The 21,514-nt window shown below is 37.9% G+C and overlaps 1 protein-coding gene across 1 annotated transcript in view; it reads right to left on the bottom strand.

The window, feature by feature from the left end:
- Positions 1-21,514, bottom strand: part of DMD (dystrophin) — a 1,161,901-nt gene that overhangs the window by 759,998 nt on the left and 380,389 nt on the right. The window contains 3 exon segments of the mRNA XM_032219839.1: positions 13,146-13,274; positions 15,015-15,194; positions 20,507-20,677. Coding sequence (XP_032075730.1) covers positions 13,146-13,274; positions 15,015-15,194; positions 20,507-20,677 — 480 coding nt within the window.

Genomic DNA, 21,514 nt, shown 5'->3' with positions numbered 1-21,514 from the left:
GTGATGTAACAAAATGTCATAATATAAATGTACGTTAAATTTAATATGCTTTAATTTGAAAGGATGTAATAATAACTAGGCTTAATGGATGTTTAATAAGTATAACAATATGTATACATGTATATTAGATTGATGATACTAATAAATGGGAAAAAACATGGAATTGAAAATTATTAGATACTGTTATCAATGCTAAAATAATAGAATGATGTCACAATACATTTAGTTAAATATAGTTAAACTTTGAGTGTAATGTACAACGTAATAACAGCTATAGTCAAATAAATGATTAATAATGATAACAAAGCATTTATACTACATATACTAGATTGATAATATGAAATCTTATACAAACTGTAAGTGTGGATTATGAAGATGATGTTGAAAAGCATTTTTGGGCTTCCTGGGTGGAGCCTGCTGGTGGTGGCAGCAAAAAACCAGCTGCCTCCGAATTCCTGGCTACGTACCTGTTTAGAGGATCTTCCATCTGACATCTTAACAGGTTTTCTTATCCTTCAAGCAAGAAGGAAAGAAGAAATTGTTTTGCTGGCAAATGCTCATCGATTTTTGCAGCTTTTGTGCTTGCAGGGAGAGGGGGGCTAGCCCAAAGCAGAATGGCTGTGGAACTTCAAACTGCCTTGTGCGGGACAAAGTAGGTCTCCCCCACTCAGTTCAAAGTTTTGATTGATTTAATCTTATCACGAGCTGGATCCGTATTACGTGGGCAATAATTGTTTATCAAGATTTTAGCTTCTTTTCTTTTTCTCCTCCGAAAACTATTTACTTAGAGGCTTTTAAAATGGCACCGAGCAGGCTGGTTTCTCCAGTAATAATGAATACTTTTTGTTAACTGTTACAAGAATTCAAAACTTCAAAGGAGAATGCTTTATCATTTGTTTTACAATCGCCCAGCAGAAGCTTTTTAATTAGTTTCATTTCTACAAGACTTTCACTCCCTCATTAATCTTGCTTATCTGGAAGTTAAATGGTGATGAATCTGCTGAACTGTCTTGTTACAACGTTTACTCACTGAAAGTTTTGCCAAGCTTTAAATTTCAAAGTAAAAGGGGAACTCAGCTTCTTTACCTAAGCTGCTTAAAGGTGCATATTCAGGCAACAGAGTTTTATTAATTGCAGGCAGATAAATTTTGAAATGGCTTCAAAGCTAAATATTAATTTGAAGTCATCACCCTCTACTTCCAGGGGCACATCCCCAGTGCCTGGCACAAGGCTGCAGCCTCCGCTTCCTATGCCCCCTGCTAGGGATGTGTTAACGAAAGAATTTTTCCTGAGCAAACTAAGTGAGGCTATTGATGCACTGACAATTAAAATGGAAGATAAGCTTAGAGATAATAGAGAGGTGATAAAGCAGGAGAGAAAAGAGGAAATAAAAGAAATGAAAGAAGAAATCAAAAGTGAAATAAAAGGACTTAAACAGGAACTGTATGAGAAAATCGACACTAAGGTTGTTAAAATTAGAGATGAAATGCTGAGACTTGTAATTGTATTGACAGAACATACTTCTGGAATGGAAGATACTCTAGAGGTTCTTAATGATGCCAATACCAACTTGACATTGAAAACAGAGGTGGTGGAACAAAAAGTGGAAAATGCTGAAAAAGAAATTATTATGATACAGTACCGACAAATGGAGTTTGCATTAAGAGTAAGGGGGCTGCGTGAGGAGAAACAGGAGAATCTGAAACAGATCCTATCGGAAGCTTTTGACCGCCTGATGGGAAGACCAGGGACCAACCTTGACTGGCAAATCGACAAAGCTTACCGCGTTAATTCTTGGTTGGCAAAGCAGAAGCAGCTTCCTCGAGACATCGTTATATATTTTACTACAAGAGAGCTTAGAAATATGGTACTACAAGCGTCTTACAACACTAAGCTTCAAATTGGCAGTCAAGACCTGATTGTTTTGAAAGAGATACCACCTCAAATGTTAAGAGCCAGGAGAGACTACGCTTTTTTGGTCAAAAAACTCAGAAACCGTCAGATGCAGTATAGATGGGATGCACCATTTGCCATTATATTTACATTTGATAAGCAAAGATATCGCCTCAACTCTGTATGGAAAGCTCGAGATTTTTATTATAATATATTGAAGGCCGGATACCCTGCACCATCTGGACCTGGAGAAAGACCACAAGAAGGACAGGATAGACAGCAAACTACACAACCACCGGACAAGATGAAGCATTTCTCTTTTCTAGAAGTGCAAGGTGTTATGGAACAAAGACCTAGCCGCATGACTACTAGACGAATGGAGAAACAAGCTAAAAAGCAACAGTCTCAACAACCACTGGCCATCGATCAAGGAACTACAATAACAAGTCTGGAAGCAGTGGGAGGAGCTAGACCTAAGGTTAAACAGGCCATGCAGGAAGCTCTAAAAATGCTTCAGCCAACCAAAGATGACAACTAAGATTTTAACATGGAATGTCAACGGACTGAATTCTCCACAGAAGAGGAAGAAAATATTTCATTATCTCAAACAGTTTAAGAATGATATAATTTGTTTGCAAGAAACTCATATCAAGTCAACTGATCAAAAATATTTGATTAACTCAAAACTTGGTCAACATTTTGCAGCTTCCGCGGAAGAAGGCGGGGCTTAGCAGTGAGAAGATGGAGTTTCAGGCTACTCCTGAAATTCCTCTATACCGAAGGATTTTTGGACGGGTTCTTTGAACTCTAGCTGTCCCGGAGACGACAGTGAAGGTGAGGAGAGACCCAGGACCTCAGAGACACCCGCAAGTCTCTGGGGGGGGGGGTATTAACTCCTCGTGCCAATTCCTTTCTGGATTAGCTGCGTGCTAACTGAAACTGCAGGTTGCCCCTAAGAATGGTAGAAGTGATGTCATCTGGTAAGCTGATTTTATTATCCAAGAGAGACTGTCCGCGTTAAAAGCTTAAGATAACTGAAACCAAAGAATAGGAAAAATTAGCGGCGAATTGGTTTTTTTTAATGGATTTATGGCTGGTGGTTACTTTACTTCTTAAATGCTTCAAGAAACTCCTCGACATCCTCCCTCCTCTGACTCTCCCTAAGTGGATCGTAAAATTTATTTGCTACTAATTAGCCCGTCACGATTCGACATTTTTATTACTTTATTACTTGGCTCTGTTTACGATCAGATAAGATTGCACAGCCTGCAAGAGACTAAGAAAAGTGCTTCGAAGTCTGTGGAAAAAAAAAGAGCTTGCAATTTTTAACTGCGACACATCATGGCGTCTCAAAATACCTCTAAGATTTCATTTCAGATTCTTTTTTCCGCATGTAGAGAGCTTTTTGATTCTTATCAGAGGCTGGAAAGAAAATTGGATCATCTGATTTTAAAATATGAAGTAAAAACTGAGATCGTTGAATGTTTAAATGTTCCTGAAATACAAATGGAAAATGTGAGAAATGGTGTCTGGTCTATCTCAGAGGAAGAAAGGAGGGGGGGGGAAGCTATAAAGAAGACTCATTTAAAGAGACAGAGTGCAGGAGGAATGGAAAATCCACCCTTGAGAATTAAAGTTAATTTGGAAAATTTTACAAGCCCAGGACAACATTATTATTTCATCATTGACATTCAGAGTCCAAAGGTGCGAAGATATCTTTGTCTGGATTTGCTTATGAAAACATTTGGTAAATTTATCCAACGCGTGGCAATTGGTTTGAGAAGATTTTGCTATTGGAGAGACACCGGCTGACAGATGGAAGAACGTAATTTAAAATTAGCTAAATCTGACTACCTTAATGTGTAATAGATATAGCTGAACAATGACTGATATGGATAGTAATATATATAATTTGGAACTGGCTGATAGATTGAAGAATACAATTGAAAACTAGCTAAACCTAATTGCTCTTTTTTGTAACAGATATAGTTGAATAATAATTGATATTGATAGTAATGTATATAATGTGGAGTTGATATGATAACTAACAATTGGATATGAGAAAACATTTTTAGATTATACATAAAGAGTATTAACTACAATAATTATCACTATTAAAAAAACTAAATAAAATACATACAACCAAATGTTAATCAATACTGGGAAAATGTTATGATATATGATATAATTAAATATTATGGATGTTCAGCTAAAATAGGACATGAGGATTTGATGATAATAGAGGATTTTACAAATAAGTAAATGAATTGTCAGCATGTGTTATGGATTAATTCTTTGGCATAGTTAAGGATGAAGGATGTTTAAATAACCATAGGTAATTAAAACTGGAGGTATAATGATGTTGATATGGTAAATATTCGAGTTAAGATATTTGAATTAATATGAGTTAATGGAAGAGAAGCACCAAAGCATGTTGTAACCAGTTGATATACTTCTTTTTATATATATATAATAGACACCTGTGTTTTGTTTTGTTTTCCTGCCTTGTCTCTTGTCGTTTTTGTCCTTTTTTGTATTATTTTTATTTTTTATTTTTTACTTTAATTTTTATTTTTATTTGCCCTTTTTTTTTATTTTTTCTTTTCCCACTGGTGTGGGCAGGTACTGTTCAAGATTATTACTTTTATTAATATTTCTAAATAATAATTACAGTTAAATGAAAATGGATATATAATAATGCTTGAGTTAATATGAGTTATGTTGGTTGACTGTGGAGGAGATGTACCAAAACTTATCTGTAATTGATTGACACATTTTCTACAGATGTAAAGAAAGATGCTGTACCTGTTTTAAATTAAAATTAAAAAACATTTATTAAAAAAAAAGAAAGAAAAAAAATAAAAAAGATAAAAAATAAAAAAATATTAAAAATAATAAATAAAAAAAGAAAAAAAACATTTTGCAGCTTCCGCTATGGAAAAGAAGAATGGTATAGTTGTATACTTAAGAAAAGATATGAAAGCTGAATTAATAGAAGCAGACGCCTTCGGAAGATATATTGCTTTAGACTTAATCCTAGAAGGGAAAAAGACATTACTTTTGGGAATTTATGCTCCCAATCAACAGCAAGATAGATTCTATAGAAATCTTCACGCTAAATTAGTACAGTGGGACTATAGTTTCTGTATACTATTGGGTGACTGGAATGGAGTGATAGACACTAAGAGAGATAAGAAGACTTCCCGCCTAAATACTAAGATGCAAGCAAAGTTACCCAAACCTTTCTTTGACATCATGGATGACTTTGAATTGAGAGATATTTGGTGAGAAAGAAATGCAGAGGAATATGACTTCACTTTCTTCTCGGACAGGCATCAATCCCTTTCAAGGATTGATTTTATACTAACCACTAATGATTTGCTTTCCAGGGTCAAGAAGACAAAGATTGCGGCTAGGGTCCTTTCGGATCATAACCCAGTTTGGATGGAGTTGGGAAGGGTAGTGCAGGCAAGAAGGTCTTGGAGATTGAATGAAAACTTATTTAGATATGAAAAGTATATTAATGATTGTAAAAAATTACTATCTGAATATTTTGTTTTGAATATGAATAAGGGTACATCTATGGAATTCATATGGGATGCAAGCAAAGCATATATGAGAGGAGTGCTGATGAATATAAATAAAACACATAGAAATAAACAAGGGTTAAAACGAACAGAACTGGAAGAGGAAATTAAGAGAAAAGAGTTGGAGTTAACAATGAACCCAGATGATACAAAGGTTAAGGAAGCTATTAACATATTAAAATCTCAATTTGACATGTTGATCTCTGACCAGGTAGCCACTAACTTATTATATGCAAAACACAATACTTTTTGTAATGCAAACAAACCTGGCAGATGGTTAGCTTATCAGATTAGGAAAAAAAGGAAAACTCGAAATATATCTAAACTGATTTACAGAGGGAAGGAGGTGTTTCAACAGGAAGAGATTCAAAAGGCCTTTCGGGAATTTTTTACAGAACTGTATAAAGGGGATAAAATTAATGGTTTAGATATAGACAAATATTTAGATAAAGAGAAAATACCTTCAGTTAGAGAAGAGCACAGGCAAAAATTGAATCAACCAATAACCTCCGGGGAAACCTTGCAGGTAATTAAGCAATTAAAGTCAGGGAAAGCACCAGGTACAGATGGTTTGACAGTGGTTTACTATAAAAACTTACAGTTAGAAATGGTAGAACCTCTTAGAGAATTATTTAATATGATTCAAATGGAAGGTAAAGTGCCTCCATCTTGGAAGACAGCGTTTATATCTTTGATACCCAAAGAAGATCAAGATACTACTCAACCTAAAAATTATAGACCTATTTCATTACTGAATGTAGATTATAAAATTTTTACTAAAATATTAGCAAATGGGTTAATGTTGGTTATTCAACAATTGATACACATGGACCAAACAGGTTTTATACAGGGGAGACAGATGAGAAGTAATGTTAGATTAATTATTAATGCATTAGAATATTTGGGAAAGAACAACCAGATCCCTGCTGCGTTTATATTTTTGGATGCTGAGAAGGCTTTTGATCGAGTTAACTGGCAATTTCTGTTGAAGATATTGCAAAAAATGCAGATAGGAGGTAATTTTTTACAGTCAATTAAAGCAATATACCAACAGCAAACAGCACAAATCATAGTCAATGGAAGTTTAACAGACTCTTTTCAAATTGGAAAAGGTACAAGGCGGGGCTGTCCTTTGTCCCCATTATTGTTTATTATAACTTTGGAAGTACTGTTGAATAAAATACGGGGCTTGGATGGTTTAAAAGGGATCAAGATTAGGCAGCAAGAATATAGAGTCCGCGCTTTTGCGGATGATTTGGTCATAATATTGGAACAACTGCAGGAATCCAGTATGGTCTTAATGAATACGATTAATCAATATGGTCAAGTGTCTGGCTTTAAAATAAATTTAGGAAAAACAAAAATACTAGCTATAAATATGAATACTAAACAAAAGGAAAAATTAGGAGTGATGCTAGGATGTGAGGTAGTTAAAAAAGTCAAATATCTTGGAGTTAACATTTTAACTTCAAATGGGAAATTATATAAGCATAATTATGAACCACTTTGGCATAGTATACAGACGGAGATGAAAAATGGGACAACAAATTTGTATGGGCAGGAAAGAAGCCAAGGGTAAAGATGAAAATAATGCAAGATGTACGTGAGAGGGGAGGATTGAAACTACCTAATTTAAAACTATATTATGATGCAGTGGCGCTATCTGTAATTAGTGATTGGACTCATTTAACCAATGATAGAATATTGAATATTGAGGGACACGATCTGGTATATGGTTGGCATGCTTACCTGTTATTCAACAAAAAATTGGATAAGAATTTTAAAAGTCATATTTTAAGAAATGCTTTACTGCGGGTCTGGAAAAAATACCAATATAAATTAAAAGACAAGATACCCATGTGGGCAATTCCTAGACACGCAATTGAAAATATGAATATAGCACAAAAACAGGATAGAATTACTTACAAACAGCTTCTTACCTTGGAAAGGGGAGTATTACAATTAAAATCTTTAGAGGTATTAAAAGAGGAGAAGGTAGTTCAAACATGGTTCCAGTATGGGCAATTACAGGCTAGGTGGAAAATAGATAAAAAAATTGGTTTTATCCAAGTTGAGGATAATTTGTTTAAACAAATAAGAGATCAAAGCTTAATGCATATAAAGAGGATATATAATGTATTAATACAGATGGACTCGGAAACAGAATTAGTTAAAGATTGTATGATAAAATGGGCTCAAAATATTGAAGAACCAATAATGTTGGATACATGGGAAAGAATCTGGGTAAGAAATGTGAAATTTACACAAGCTCAAAATCTGAGAGAAAATTTTTACAAGATGTTCTATAGATGGCATTTAGATCCTAAAAAGCTGGTTTCTATGTATCCGAATGTACAGCCTAAATGTTGGAGGTGTGGTTCTCTCGATGCTACATATTATCATATATGGTGGACTTGCCAAAAGGTTAAGGCATTTTGGATAAAAATATGGTGGGTTATGCAAAATATCTTTAAAAGAAGGATAAAGTTTACTCCTCAGTTATTTTTACTAGGTATATGTACTGATTTTTCAGTGGTAGAGACTAACTTGATTCTGCATCTAATAACGGCAGCAAGACTGTTGGTGGCGCAATACTGGAGGAAGGAAGACTTGCCTACAATCCAAGAATGGACATTGAAAGTCACAAACCTAGCCGAGATGGCTAAAATATCGGCATATCTTAAAGATCACTCAAATGAGAGATATAAACGAGACTGGAAAAAATGGATTGACTATATACAAAATAAATACGGGACCAAGAAATTCCAGTTAGCCTATGCTTAAGATCAGAAATGATTTATATTGTTTAAAGTTAGTTCAGCAAGAAGAAGCTAAGCTCAATGCAGAATGTCATTAATCTCTTTATTTCTTTTTCTTTTTTTTTCCAATAGATTTTGGACTGTGTTTGTTAAAAATCCATACCGTGTACGGGTTCTGGGAAGCCGGGGGGGGAGGAGGGGGGGTAGGGGGGTGGAGGGAGGGAGGGGCACAAAGAGAAAAAAATTGTACTTCAATGTTTTAATGATTTACGAATGATGAAATATTTGTGTTTTAAAAGAAATAAAACATTTTCTTATAAAAAAAAAAGAAAAGCATTTTTATAAAAGATAAACAATTCTATATAGAATAGATTAGAAAGATGTAATATCATTGGATGATTTCAGGATAATGTAATAAAATGTTATAATATAAATTTACTTCAAATTTAATATGCCATATGTTGAAAGGATGTAATAATAGCTGGGCTTAATGGATGTTTAATAAGTATAACAATATGTATACATGTATATTAGATTGATGATACTAATAAATGGGGAAAAAACATGGAATTGGAAGCTATTAGAGAATGTTATCAATGCTAAAATGATTGAATGACTTAGAATAGGATGAAGCATAATAACAATGTATACAAAGATATCTTGATTTTTAATATGTGAATTTTGATAAAATTCAAGTGAGGACCACGGAAAGGACACAGAAAGACTTTGTAACCAATCAACACACTGTGTGTAATTGAAGGGGCTTTTATGTTACAGTATATGTGTTGTGTGTTTGTCTGAAAATAAATAAATATATATGTATGTATGTATGTATGTATGTGCACGTACATACATACATACATACATACATACATACATATATATGTAGGTCTCTAGTTGTTCGGGTTTTCTCCCGCGTAGAATTGGAGATGTCTTGGCGACGTTTCGACGAAGTCACATTCGTCATCTTCAGGCTGCTGCTGACTACTTCAGGTTTGGTGTTTCCAGGAGTAGTGAAGTAGTCCACACTACTCCTGGAAACACCAAACCTGAAGTAGTCAGCAGCAGCCTGAAGATGACGAATGTGACTTCGTCGAAACGTCGCCAAGACATCTCCAATTCTACGCGGGAGAAAACCCGAACAACTAGAGACCTACATACTAACACCCGCGAAAACCTCAGAAAACATATATATATATATATACATACATACATACATACATACATACATACATACATACATACATATATATATATATATATATATATATATATATATATATCACTTAGAACAAAAATGAAAGATGTGGCTGAGAACCTAACCAAAATAATAAAACCCACTGATTATTACCCTTTTCTACTTCTACATGTAGGGATGAATGACACAAAAATGGACCTGAAAACAATATTGAGTGATAGGCAAGAAAATTAAGGTGTTAGGTGCACAAGTAGTTTTTCATCTGTACTGCCAACAAAAGGTCAACATCCTCTCTCTCTCTCTCTCTCTCTCTCTCTCTCTCTCTCTCTCTCCCTCCCTCCCTCCCTCCCTCCCTCCCTCCCTCCACACTTGCAAAAGAAATCCTCGCTTTCTACCACAGCAGACGCACACTCACACATGCTCAGTGCCACAGATTCCAACAAAGAATTCTGTTAAGTTCCAAATAGGATTCAGAAGTTCAGGCTATCAGTGTCTGATGACAGGGAGCTGAATAGTTGTCTGCCACACCTATTTGCCTCTGCCCACTGCCTTTTATCCCTAGAGCTAGGGTGGGGGTTAGCTAGCAGTAGTAGTTCTTCCGTCCTAAGGACCAGCCCATAGATTCCCCGTTTTCCTCTTCTCTGTCTTCTTTGCATCTGTGTGTCAGGGATCGGACACAGCTGTTCCTCCTCTTCCTAATCAACGACCTCCAGATCTGGGGGGGTGTTGACTCTCCATCTGAGGGCTGATGGATGGCTCACACTATGTCTCTATCTCTGACAGATCCATTCTCTCTTCCCCCTCAAAGCTCTCAGATTGCCTTGATTCAGCTGCCAGAGGGACGGGTGGCTGCCAGACCACAACAGAAAAACTGGGAAGAATGGTTTAGGAAAACAACTGGCTCAACTTATCAGGAGGGCTTTAAACTAAAATTGGGGGGGGGGAGGATGAACAATCTTTAGGATCTCCAAACAAAAATCCCTAGAAAACAAATCAAATAAGGAAGGATGAGAAGGAAGACAAATTCAAACACCTAATAGGAGACATAGGAAACACACCAAGAGTCAGACATAATGATCTCAAATGCCTATATACAAATGCACAAAGTTGGGGAACAAACAAGGTGAACTTGAATTATTAATACATGAAGGTACATATGATATAGTTGGAATTACAGAAACTTGGTGGGATGAAACTCTTGAATGGAACATACTGATAGATATAAAATGTTCAAAAATCCCCAAATCCCATAAGAGGAGGTGGAGTTGCATTATATGTAAAAGACTACTATATTATTATTTAACAATAAATATTTTGTTCACAAGACCTCATATTCTGAAATGGTCTTTGCCAATGATGTGCGGTGAGCTTCATGACTGGTGAGGCAAGTGCAAAAGCCCCGCTGAAGCCCCGGCACAGCTTTAAGATTTGTGGACTTCAACTCCCAGAATTCCTCCTCCAGTCATGATGCGATGACATCATCTGCATGGAACTGCTCCACTTCGCTTTATTCATGGGGGGGGGGGAGGGCTGCCGCTGAAGATGCCGACGAGCCCCCGCCACCAGAATAACTGCTGCTGCCTCCTCCTCCTCCTCCAACAGCATCACCACATTTGCTGCCCGGCGCTGCGGCCTTTTTTCCTGCTCCCTCTCCCTCCCACGGACTCATGGCTCCTCAAAAGCACGGCAGAGGAGGAGGGGGAAGGGTTAATGCGGAGCCCAGCTCAGGTGCTCCGAGCGAAGGGGGAGACGCCGCTGCCATGGGCAGGGGCACCAGTGGGACCTTTGCTGACTTCACCTCAGCCGCAGCGTTGGGCGGCAAATCCAGCAGTGCTGTTGGAGGAGGAGGTAGCAGCAGATATTCTGGTGGCAGCGGGGGCTTTGGGGCTTCACTTCAGCTGCAGTGCCGGGCGCAAGCGGCTAAGACTGGCAGCCCACAAAGGACCTCCCCGGGCTTGCTTTGCTGAACACGGGGCGACTGAGGCTAGTTTGAGGCTAGTTTGAGCAGGTGCGGCCGGTGCAAACTACCATCAGTTGCCCTGCACTCATCAAAACAAGTCTGGGGAGGTCCTTTGCAGGTGGCCAGTCTTAGCAACGATATATTACTAATTCTTTTTAATGTGAACTCGAGTCTCCCCCAAACTGATTGCCTCTGGCATAGAAGCAGCCATCCTTCCGAGTACGCCTCACTATTCCAAGCCAAGCAAAAAAACCAAAAAACCCACCATGTGTTTTTGAGCAAGCCCAATGGGAAAAGCAACTGCCGGCCTAACGGTTCATCCATTTGCAGTTGATCACCATTTACAATGCACCCTGTCAGCTGACACTGACAAAACACTGTTTAATGGTTTGCCCAGGCAGGCAGGGAAATATGATGTGCCCCACTGGATTACAGCAACGCATTTCCAAAACAGCAAAACCCCACCTGGGAGCTTAAAGTGGACTAACCTCTCGCTTTGCCATGACTATTCCTTTAAAATATGTGAAATATTGCGTTTTGGAATGGGCGGCTGTAACAAAACATTAAAAGCGTCCTGGCAGTTATCAGACAATGGAAATACCAATACACTGAACAAAGGACGTAGCGAAATATAAAGAATGCAAGTGAGAAACACGCATCCTTTTAAAGTCCCCAAACGCCAGGCACATTAACCCAAGAAGAAGTGGTCCCAAAGGTGTTTTTTTTTCCAAAAGGCGAGTTGACTTTCTTGGAGTATTTCCCCCCCCCTTTGAAAACGTTTCGCTTCTCATCCATGAAGCTTTTGGTTCTTCTATCCTCTTGCATGAGAAAAGAAACATCTGAAAAGGGGGGGGACCCCAGAAAGTCCACTCACCTTTGGAAAAAGCACAGATCTGAATGATTGAGAACCTCTCCATAGACATAATGGTAAAAGGTTGGAAAAACCAAAGAAACTTTACTTGCACGCTAGAGAGTTGAACTTGCTCAGAGCATGAACTTTTCCAACACAGGCGCATTTTACAAGCAAGGCTCCTGCTGCTAGATTGCGCAGTCGCTCAACTGCAAGGCATGATCCACTGCTCCCAGATCAGGAGGCAGGAGAATCACATGCCTCCTTTGCATATGAATTTTTTTGCTTTTTAACCCTTGCTTAACTGTTAAAAGGCGAAAAATTCCTTACGCAAAGGAGGCCCATAGTTCTCTAGCCTTCCCCTACAGTTAACACTAAGCAGATTCAAAGTCACTGTGACTTGGAGTCTGGCAGCAACTACCCTGGCCTTTTTACTTATTTTAAAAATTCTTTCCTTTTCCTCACTTGACTGGTGAGGCCCCTGGTCTTTGCTTTCTAAGAATTTTAACATATAGTATTATTTTGAAGAGAAACATTAAGAGAGCCGAGGTGGCGCAGTGGTTAGGGTGCAGTACTGCAGGCCACTTCAGCTGACTGTTATCTGCAGTTCAGCGGTTCTAATCTCACCGGCTCAAGGTTGACTCAGCCTTCCATCCTTCTGAGGTGGGTGAAATGAGGACCCAGACTGTGGGGGCAATATGCTGATTCTGTAAACTCCTTAGAGAGGGCTGAAAGCCCTATGAAGCGGTATATAAGTCTAACTGCTATTGCTATAATGTGCTCTAAGTTCAAAAGTTTACTTGAAAACCCACAGGGCAAATCTGTGATACAATTATGTTCATGTACAAAGAATCAACTAGCCTTTAAAAAATAATTTTCAGAGGTTTGCATTTGTTACCTTTAGAATATTGGCTCTCTGTTGAGGGTTCTGGGTTTCAGATTCATCCAAGAGTATTTCTGTTTGATATATCCATGTGGTGATATTAGCAACATTTTGAAAAAATGTTTCCATATGTTTCTGATATGTCTAGAAGTAGGTAAAGAGAAACCAACATGTTACTAAACAATTAGGATCAAAGGGAAACAGAAAAAAATGCATTACTACATAAATTATTATATTATCAAAGTACAAAAACTATAAACGCAGTTCCATGAAACTAACTTTAGAACTGAAAAAATAAGGTTTAAATACTGGGTAAAATCAGAAAAAAATTATAACTTAGTTCTAATTCTTTACAAAGTTACATATAAAGGGAGAGATGAAGCAAAGAGAGCTGTCCATTTGTTGGAATGATATAGACAGTGGGATCCAAAGTGAGCAGGTAATTCCTGGGTTATGAGCATTTCCTTAGTAAACATTCGAAGTTATGCAATCAGTGTTTCCAAACAAGCCCTGAAACTATGAATCTTGCAGTACCACGGCAGTTGTTTGCCCTTATGAACAACTGCAGAGGCTCTGCAACATTCTTCCTGCATGTTGCTGGCCAAAATGGAACTTCTGAGGGGCAGATCCACTCCTCAAAAGCCCTGTTTGACCATCCAGAGGCCTTGACTGGCAACTTGCTGGCCGAAATGGAGCTTTGATGGGGCAGATACACCTCTCAGAAGCCCCATTCAACCTTTAATGGGCTGGCCAAACAGGGCTGGCTAAACAGGGCTTCTAAGGAGCAGATCTGCCCCTTAGAAGCTCCATTCAATCATTCAGAGGCCTCACACAGAATCTTGCTGGCCGAAATTGAGGTTCTATGAGGCAGATCCGCCTCTCAGAAGCCCTGTTTGGCCTGTGATCAGGGCTTCTGAGACTCAGATCCAGTCCCTGGATGCTCCATTTCAGCCTGCAAATGGGCCGGAGTAAGCTCACAGAGGGGCAGAGCCTTGGAGAGCCAGATCCCACCCACAGAGATTTGAATACGGCCCCCAGAGGCTCCATTTCGGCTTGCAATGGGCTGGGGTAGGCCTGTGGAGGGCCAAAACGTGCCTCAGAGGGCCAGTTCTAACCCCCAGAGGTTCCATACTGGCCTGCAATGGGCCTTGGGAGGCCTAGGGAGGGCCGAATGGAACACATGAGGCTGGAGAGGTGTCTGCTTTCTAGATATTCACAAGATAAGTGACCCAGTGTGGCAGCTTGGGTGGAAAATAATTTGAGCCAGCATGAAGTATTTTAGTGGGTCAGGGAGGCCTTGGATGGTCTTAGGCAGTTGGCCTATTCCATTGGTATGTCTTCCCAATGGCTTTCCCCACTCTGAAATATCCCATGTGCACTTAATGAGCCTCACATTTTATTAGTAAATGCATGGGTGAAAGGAGGGAGTGAATTTGTTCAAGATACAAGATTCACTCCCATGAATCCTTGGGTTATGAATGGAATGGGCAAGCTCCATTACATTCATAACTTGAAGACTACCTGTAGCCACTTTTATTTAAAAATGTATATTCCTGCAGTTCAAGGAAAGCAATTTAAAAACTATGCCATAACATTAATTTAGGAATCTTTAAAATTATTATATAATTACTAATATAATTTTTCTAGAATTAATAAATGAAAAATGTGCAGCAATTTTTAGAATATAGAGATTTTTTTAAAAAAAAATAGCGCTCTCTTAGTTACAAACACAAAATTGATATCTATCATTGTGATTTTAAAGGCAAGTCTTTATTATAAAAAATAAGACATAAATCACTTGGGAACTCTGTCTAAAAAACTAAAAAAGTGATGTTCCATCTCTGGGATCATCAAAGTAGGGAAGTACTAATTGGTAACTCTTACCAGCAGCCAATTAAGCCATTCCTCAGCTCTTGAAGTTACTGCAATCCAGTTACTACTAAGAAGGCTGAGTTTATCATTCACCAATCTTTCTTTCCCTTTAAGCACCATCTTCAGTCCCTCTCCCATGTCAGTGATAATCTTCAGCTGATGCTGTCTTTTTTCAGTCTCTAACTGTGTTCCCTGTGAAAAGTACATATGGAATGCATAACAGTAAATGTGAAGACAATGACGCTGAAATTTGTATTATGCATAACAGTATTGCCGTTCATATATTGGAACACTTTGTGTATTAAAATAAATTGAAAGAGAACTAAATCTGCATTAATAGTGAATATAATAATGGAGCACCCTAAAGCATTACAACTAATCAAGCAGCTAATGATAAATATGTTAAGAATTTGTTGATTGTGCCTCCACAAAATGGCTGTTATACAGCAACAGCCTTTTCCCTCTCTTGCCAATGATCTGCTGTTTTTGCTGACAAAGCTGCTTCTCTGGCAGTGCCTGCTGCCTGGATCTGAATGGGAGCAGTTAGGAATGACCCAAGATGATTTTTGGATGGCTGTGAATCCTCTTGGGAAGGGAGTTTTGAAGATTCCAGTTCCCTGTGGGAGCAGTCAGAAAGTCACTGGGCAAATCTATCTTCCTTTCTAAGCAAGCCTGGGTTTTAACTTTTAACCCCCTGCTGAACTCTATTAAAATTAGCTCTTTTAAAGTTTATTATATTTAATTAGACAATAATTGATAAGAGATACCATTAAGAAACAAATGTGGGGGAAACCAGAAGCATTGTGGCAAGACTGGTTGGAAAATAGCGAGCAATGCCAAGTTTTGTGAAAATCCAGCCTGACAAACTGTTGTTGAGAGGTCTTCAGACGGGAACCATCTTGGAGAGATGGGAAAGGAAAAAAGATTTCTCGGACAACCAAGAAAAACCAGCAGTTCCTCGGTAGGTCAGAGAAAAAGCTCTTCAAACTGGCAGCAGTGGTGGCAGCCATAACTAAATGATTGCCACAAAGCTGGGGCATCCGGATTAAGCTATTTGTGCTGGAACAGTGTTGGAATGGAGTGTTGAAACCAGGTGAGTCAACTCACAGGTAAAAAGAAAATCTGATTTAAATCTTAAAAAGGATCCCGAAGTGGAATTAGCAGCTAACTGGCTTTTGGGGAATTTTATTGAAGAAAAAGGAGGCAGCGGAGGTTAAAATACCAAAGCCTCAGATGATTTTGTCTTCTGCAGTTTGGAAGTGAAGAAACTAAATAACAAAAAGAAAGAGCCCAGGGGGAAGTCCCTTTTCTCCTTATTTTATTTTATTTTATTGATTTAAAGCACTTTTGATAACTATTGACAGTCAGCTGTTGGACATCTACCAGCGAGCAGAAAGTACTATGCCAGCTAGTGAAAGAAAGAAAGTGAAAGTGCAGCTGTGAAGTGTGACCTTGGCTCCAGGAAGAGATACTAACCCTAACCCTAACCTTCAACTTGGACTGGACTGGACTAATACTAAAATTGAGCATATAGAATTTAGAAGATCCTAAATATGTAATTAAATATGGTATAACCCCAAAATTTAAAAATCTGTTACAATAGCTAAATTTGTATTATGGGGAGTTTGATGTATGAAGAATTATTTGGGATGCTGAAAAGTGCATGTGAAATGTCAATTGGTAAAAAAAAGATAGAAAATCAAAGGGAGCACATAGAGAAGAAATGGGAGAAGAGGTGGTAAAAGAGGGCACAAATTGGGAATAGGAAGTTAATATGGAAGAAAGAAGAATTGAAAATAAAATGCAGATAGATGATTTCACTGAAATTTACAGTCACAAAAAAAACCTAAGGGGGAGATTCCCCCCTCCCCCCCCAAAAATCACAAAACAGTAAGGAATGGAGGAGAACAGGGAAAACTCTGGGGGAAATTACTAAAATAAAATTAAATACTAAAGATAGTATAGTATTAAATAAAAAGATACAATAACCATAAAATATGAAAAGGAAGAAGTTAGGAGAAAGGGGGAGAAGAAGAAAAATGATTAAAAGTGGAATTCTTGAGAACCCAAGAGAAAATGGTTAAAAGAGGAAGAAATGAAAAAAAAGTTACATTAGTACACTAAAGGGACTAGTAGTAAGTTTGTTATTGTGATGTTACTAATTAAGAAATTATAGCATATTGTCAATTGTGGATAAAAAATTGAAAGAAAAGTTGTCTATGTTAAAATTGAATATTGTTTATAGTAAAATAGACCAATGAAAATAGACCAATGGAGAAAATATAAAATGATAATTTGGTGTAACTTTGAAGGGGCAATTGAAGATACTGTTTATGTATGAAGAAAAAATAAGTATAAAGATGAAAAATAAAGGAAGAGAATAATTTGGCTGAAAGTGAAAAGAGAACTATGATGTAAAATGGATTGTATTAATGAGAGGATGTTAAAGGAAAAACCCAGACAACACTTTGTTTATATAATAGGTGTAAGTTTGTATTAAAAAAATAAAAACCTTGAAACAGAAAAAAAAGAAACAAATGTTTTGCCAGGAATAGGAACCAATACTGTAGTAATGTATTAATGTATTAATCAATTAATAACATTTGTATATTGTTTTTTCTTTTCAATGCACTTTTTTAAAGTCTTGATTTTTTATTATTATTATTTTGGAGTTTTGCATTTTAACTTCCCTTTGAATAAAATAAAAAATAGAAAAAATGTTGATCACTTCTAGATTACTTAGATTTAAAATTTATTAAAAAATATTATATATTTAAGACCCCTCTCAGATTCTTGCTTTTAATGACTGCTAAGCAGTTTAAAAACCAAATTGAAACAAAAATTTTAATTCAGTTAAGAAAAATAAAATATGTAAAATATATGAAAAACACTTTTTTTCTTTAACAAGATGTATTTGGTAATGAAATGCACCTTAAAAGAAAAAAAAAGGTGGTGAAATGCACCTTATATAAGTTAAAAATCATGCCAAGTCATTTGTTTATGATATAATGACATAATTTTGTATGAAGTATATTCAATTCTGAATATGAATTCACATAAAATAGTCATCATATAAAAAAGTAAAATAGCAAAGATATATTTGTTAATAAACTTAATAAACAACAGAAAAGGTCACAAATCATTTATATAAGACAATCCTTGCTGCTTTTTTCTCTCAAGAAGCCCCACTGTGGAGTAAGAGAGTCCAGGGATCTAGCATCCTTTGCCTGCTTGAAGTCTATAGCATGCCCCCCTGCAGCAATCCCCACTTGAGCACAGTCCCTACAGGTCTGCCCACATTTATAATGCATTTTACAGCACCCACCTGCACAATCCCCATGTTATCCACACACTCACAAATTCTAGTAAATAAGTTGTATATCATCTTAATTTAAAATAAACAAAAATGAAAATAAGGATATAATTGAATAACAGTTTCAAAAAGTATGCTTGATTATTTTTGCTATGAAATTCTTTTGTTTGCCTAGAGCAGGCCTAGAGTTTGCCTAGAGCCGGACACTTTGGGTTTGTAAAGACCCTACACCTTGTCAAGAGGCAATTTTGGTGGCCCTCATTGAAAAAAGACATTGAATCCTATGTGGCTAGTTGCCCCACTTGTGCTGCAGCAAAACGCCCACCGGGTAAACCCCAGGGGTTGCTCCAGCTGGTAGCCCACCCTGGAACACTGTGGAAGGGATTTCATTGTTGAACTTCCAGAGAGTCAGGATAATACAGTGATTTGGGTTATTCTCCAAGCAAGTTCATTTTATTCCTTGTTCCAAGATCCTGTCCGCCAAATCCCTGGCTAAGTTGTTCATCACACATGTCTATCGCTTACATGGGGTTCCGGACCACATCATTTTGGATAGGGGGGTCCAGTTCACCTTGTTGTTTTGGAAGGAGTTCCTGAAGTTGATTGGCTCTGCCCAGGGGTTGAGCTCCGCCCACCACCCTCAGACTAATAGGGCCTGCGAGAGGACCAATTCAGTGCTGGAACAATATCTTTGCTGTTTCATCAACTACCAGCAAGATAATTGGGTGAAATTGTTGCCTCATGCTGAAGTGGCATACAACAACTGGGTGCACAGTAGCACAGGTTTTACGCCCTTCAGGGTGGTATACGGACATGATTTTGTGCCTATCCCTGTGATTCCTCACGAGAAATCACAGGTGTTGTCCCTCTCTGAGTGGAGTGATTGCCTCCAAAAGATGTGGCCTTTAACGTACCGGGCGCTGGATGCTGCACACCGTGCAGACAAGAAACAGGCAGATAGGAAAAGGGTGAAACTGAGGGAATATAAAGTTGGTGATTGTGTCTATTTATCCACTAAGTTTCTTCAGATCACTCAAAAGTCTAAAAAGTTGGGTCCCAAATACGTTGGCCCGTTTCCGATTATCAAGGTTATCAGCCCTGTTTCCGTCCGTCTCCAATTGCCTAAATATCTTAACCGTGTTTATCCTGTTTTTCATGTTAATATCCTGAAGCCGGAACGTACTTCTCCACTGAGGGCTCCTTTCCTGCTTCCACCTGCTCCGCTTCTGGTTGAGGGTGAGCAACACTTTGAGGTTCAAGAAATTTTGGACTCTTGTAAACATAGGAACCGTATTCAGCATCTTGTGGCTTGGAAACATTTCCCTCCTTCTCATACTGAATGGATTGATAAATCCCATGTGCGGGTTCCTCGTCTGCTCCGCAAGTTCTACTCTGCTTACCTAGACAAGCCCTGACCTCACTTCGAATTTCTAATTTCCCCATTTCCCTTTTTCTCTTCTATGTCCTGTTGTTTGTTTGTTTGTTTGTGTTCTTTCATTTCTGCAAACATGACCGTCTTTTTCTGGAGGAGGGCCGGAGGTCAGCCTCTGCTTCGCTGCTGCTTTTCGCTGCCATTGAAACGGGGAGGGAGGGCATGGTATTTGGGAAGGGAATCATTCTGTACTGGAGGACTGTTTATTAGGGAGTTATTCTCACCATCTCTTTGCGCATGTGGAAGGAAGGGAGTTTCCCTCCAAGGCCAACTGTCCAGCATTCCATCCTGATGATGATTTTTGAAGATGTTTCCCATCTGACAGTTGGGTGAAATATGATTGGACTATGGACTGGGGCACCAAGGGGAGGGGAATGAATCATGTATTGATATCTATTGCTTTCGCACCTTTTTATTCAGATTCAGCTTTGCTTTCATTTGTAGCCAGTAAAAGTACACTTAATTCTGAAATATGGAGTTGAGTGGTTTCTTTCTTGGTTATTAAATGAATGGGCAGTGACAGTACCTCACTAAACAATATAACACCTGAAACTTATAACGACATATAGTTTTTGTTTGTTTGTCTGGTTTGGTACACAGCATGAAATGTTAAAATCGTGCGATAGTAAAAGACAAAGGCCTAAGTATTTATGGATCAAATAATATGCAGTTTATAATGCTGAAGGAAAACTGTTTTGAGAAAGGGTGATGACTGCAGGGAAAATTATGTGAGTTTAAAGGTAAGACAAAAATATTTACCTTGCTCCAGGCAAGTTCAGCATCTAAATTGATAGGCACTCCTTCTACTGCTGATCTCTTTGTCAGTTCTGAATCTATCATTGCCAGCCATTCTGTCAGAGCATTCATTTCCTTTCTGAGTTTCCGAGATAATTTCAAACATTTCTCTAGTTCTTGTTTTTTCTCTGTTACCTATGTTAAAAAGGAAGAAAATTTAAAAACCCAACTCACAAATGTCTACCACCCAAACTGCTACTATTACTCAAGTCTACATGTTTTTTTGTAATTTTCCTCCCATTTCCATTTAACCACCAACTGGCTACAATTGTTTGAGAACTGTGCCTCTTGAAATATTGTTGCTGTTAGTTGCAAAGTTGTGTCTGACCCATTGCGACCCCATGGACAACATTCCTCCAGGTCTTCCTGTCCTCTACCATCCTCTGGAGTCCATTTAAACTCATGCCTACTGCTTCAGTGATTCCATCCAGCCACCTCATTCTCTTTTTTTGTGTTTTTGAAATATATTTTTATTATTTTTACATTTAAAACAATACAGTACCGCAGAGTCGAAGTGACCATACATTCACATTATACACAATTAGTCTCAACCATTAACTATTAGCCTACTTAGTGCATTATCTATCCTTCTGTCCAATCACAATATATACAGTTTGTTCCAGTCTTGTCACCTTGTTTTACACCAATCATAAAATCTGTTCCAGACTTCAAAATATTCCTATTCTCCTTTATTTTTAAGTTCAAGAGTGAACCTATCTGCTTCCGCAGAGGCCAACACTTTTCTGATTATATCTAGCTCTGATGACCAGCCACCTCATTCTCTGTTGTCCCCTTCTTTTTTTGTCCTCATTGTTCCCAGCATTAGGCTTTTCTTCAGTGAGTCCTTCCTTCTCATTTGGTGGCCAAAGTATTTGAGTTTCATCTTCAGGATCTGGCCTTGTAAAGAGTAGTCAGGGTTGATCTCCTCTAGGACTGACCAGTTTGATCGCCTTGCAGTCCAAGGGATTCGCA

This window comes from Thamnophis elegans, chromosome 6, assembly GCF_009769535.1.
Source record: "Thamnophis elegans isolate rThaEle1 chromosome 6, rThaEle1.pri, whole genome shotgun sequence".
Taxonomy (NCBI): domain Eukaryota; kingdom Metazoa; phylum Chordata; class Lepidosauria; order Squamata; family Colubridae; genus Thamnophis; species Thamnophis elegans.
Note: the sequence above shows the minus strand (reverse complement) of the source record. Positions and strands in the feature narration are given on the sequence as shown.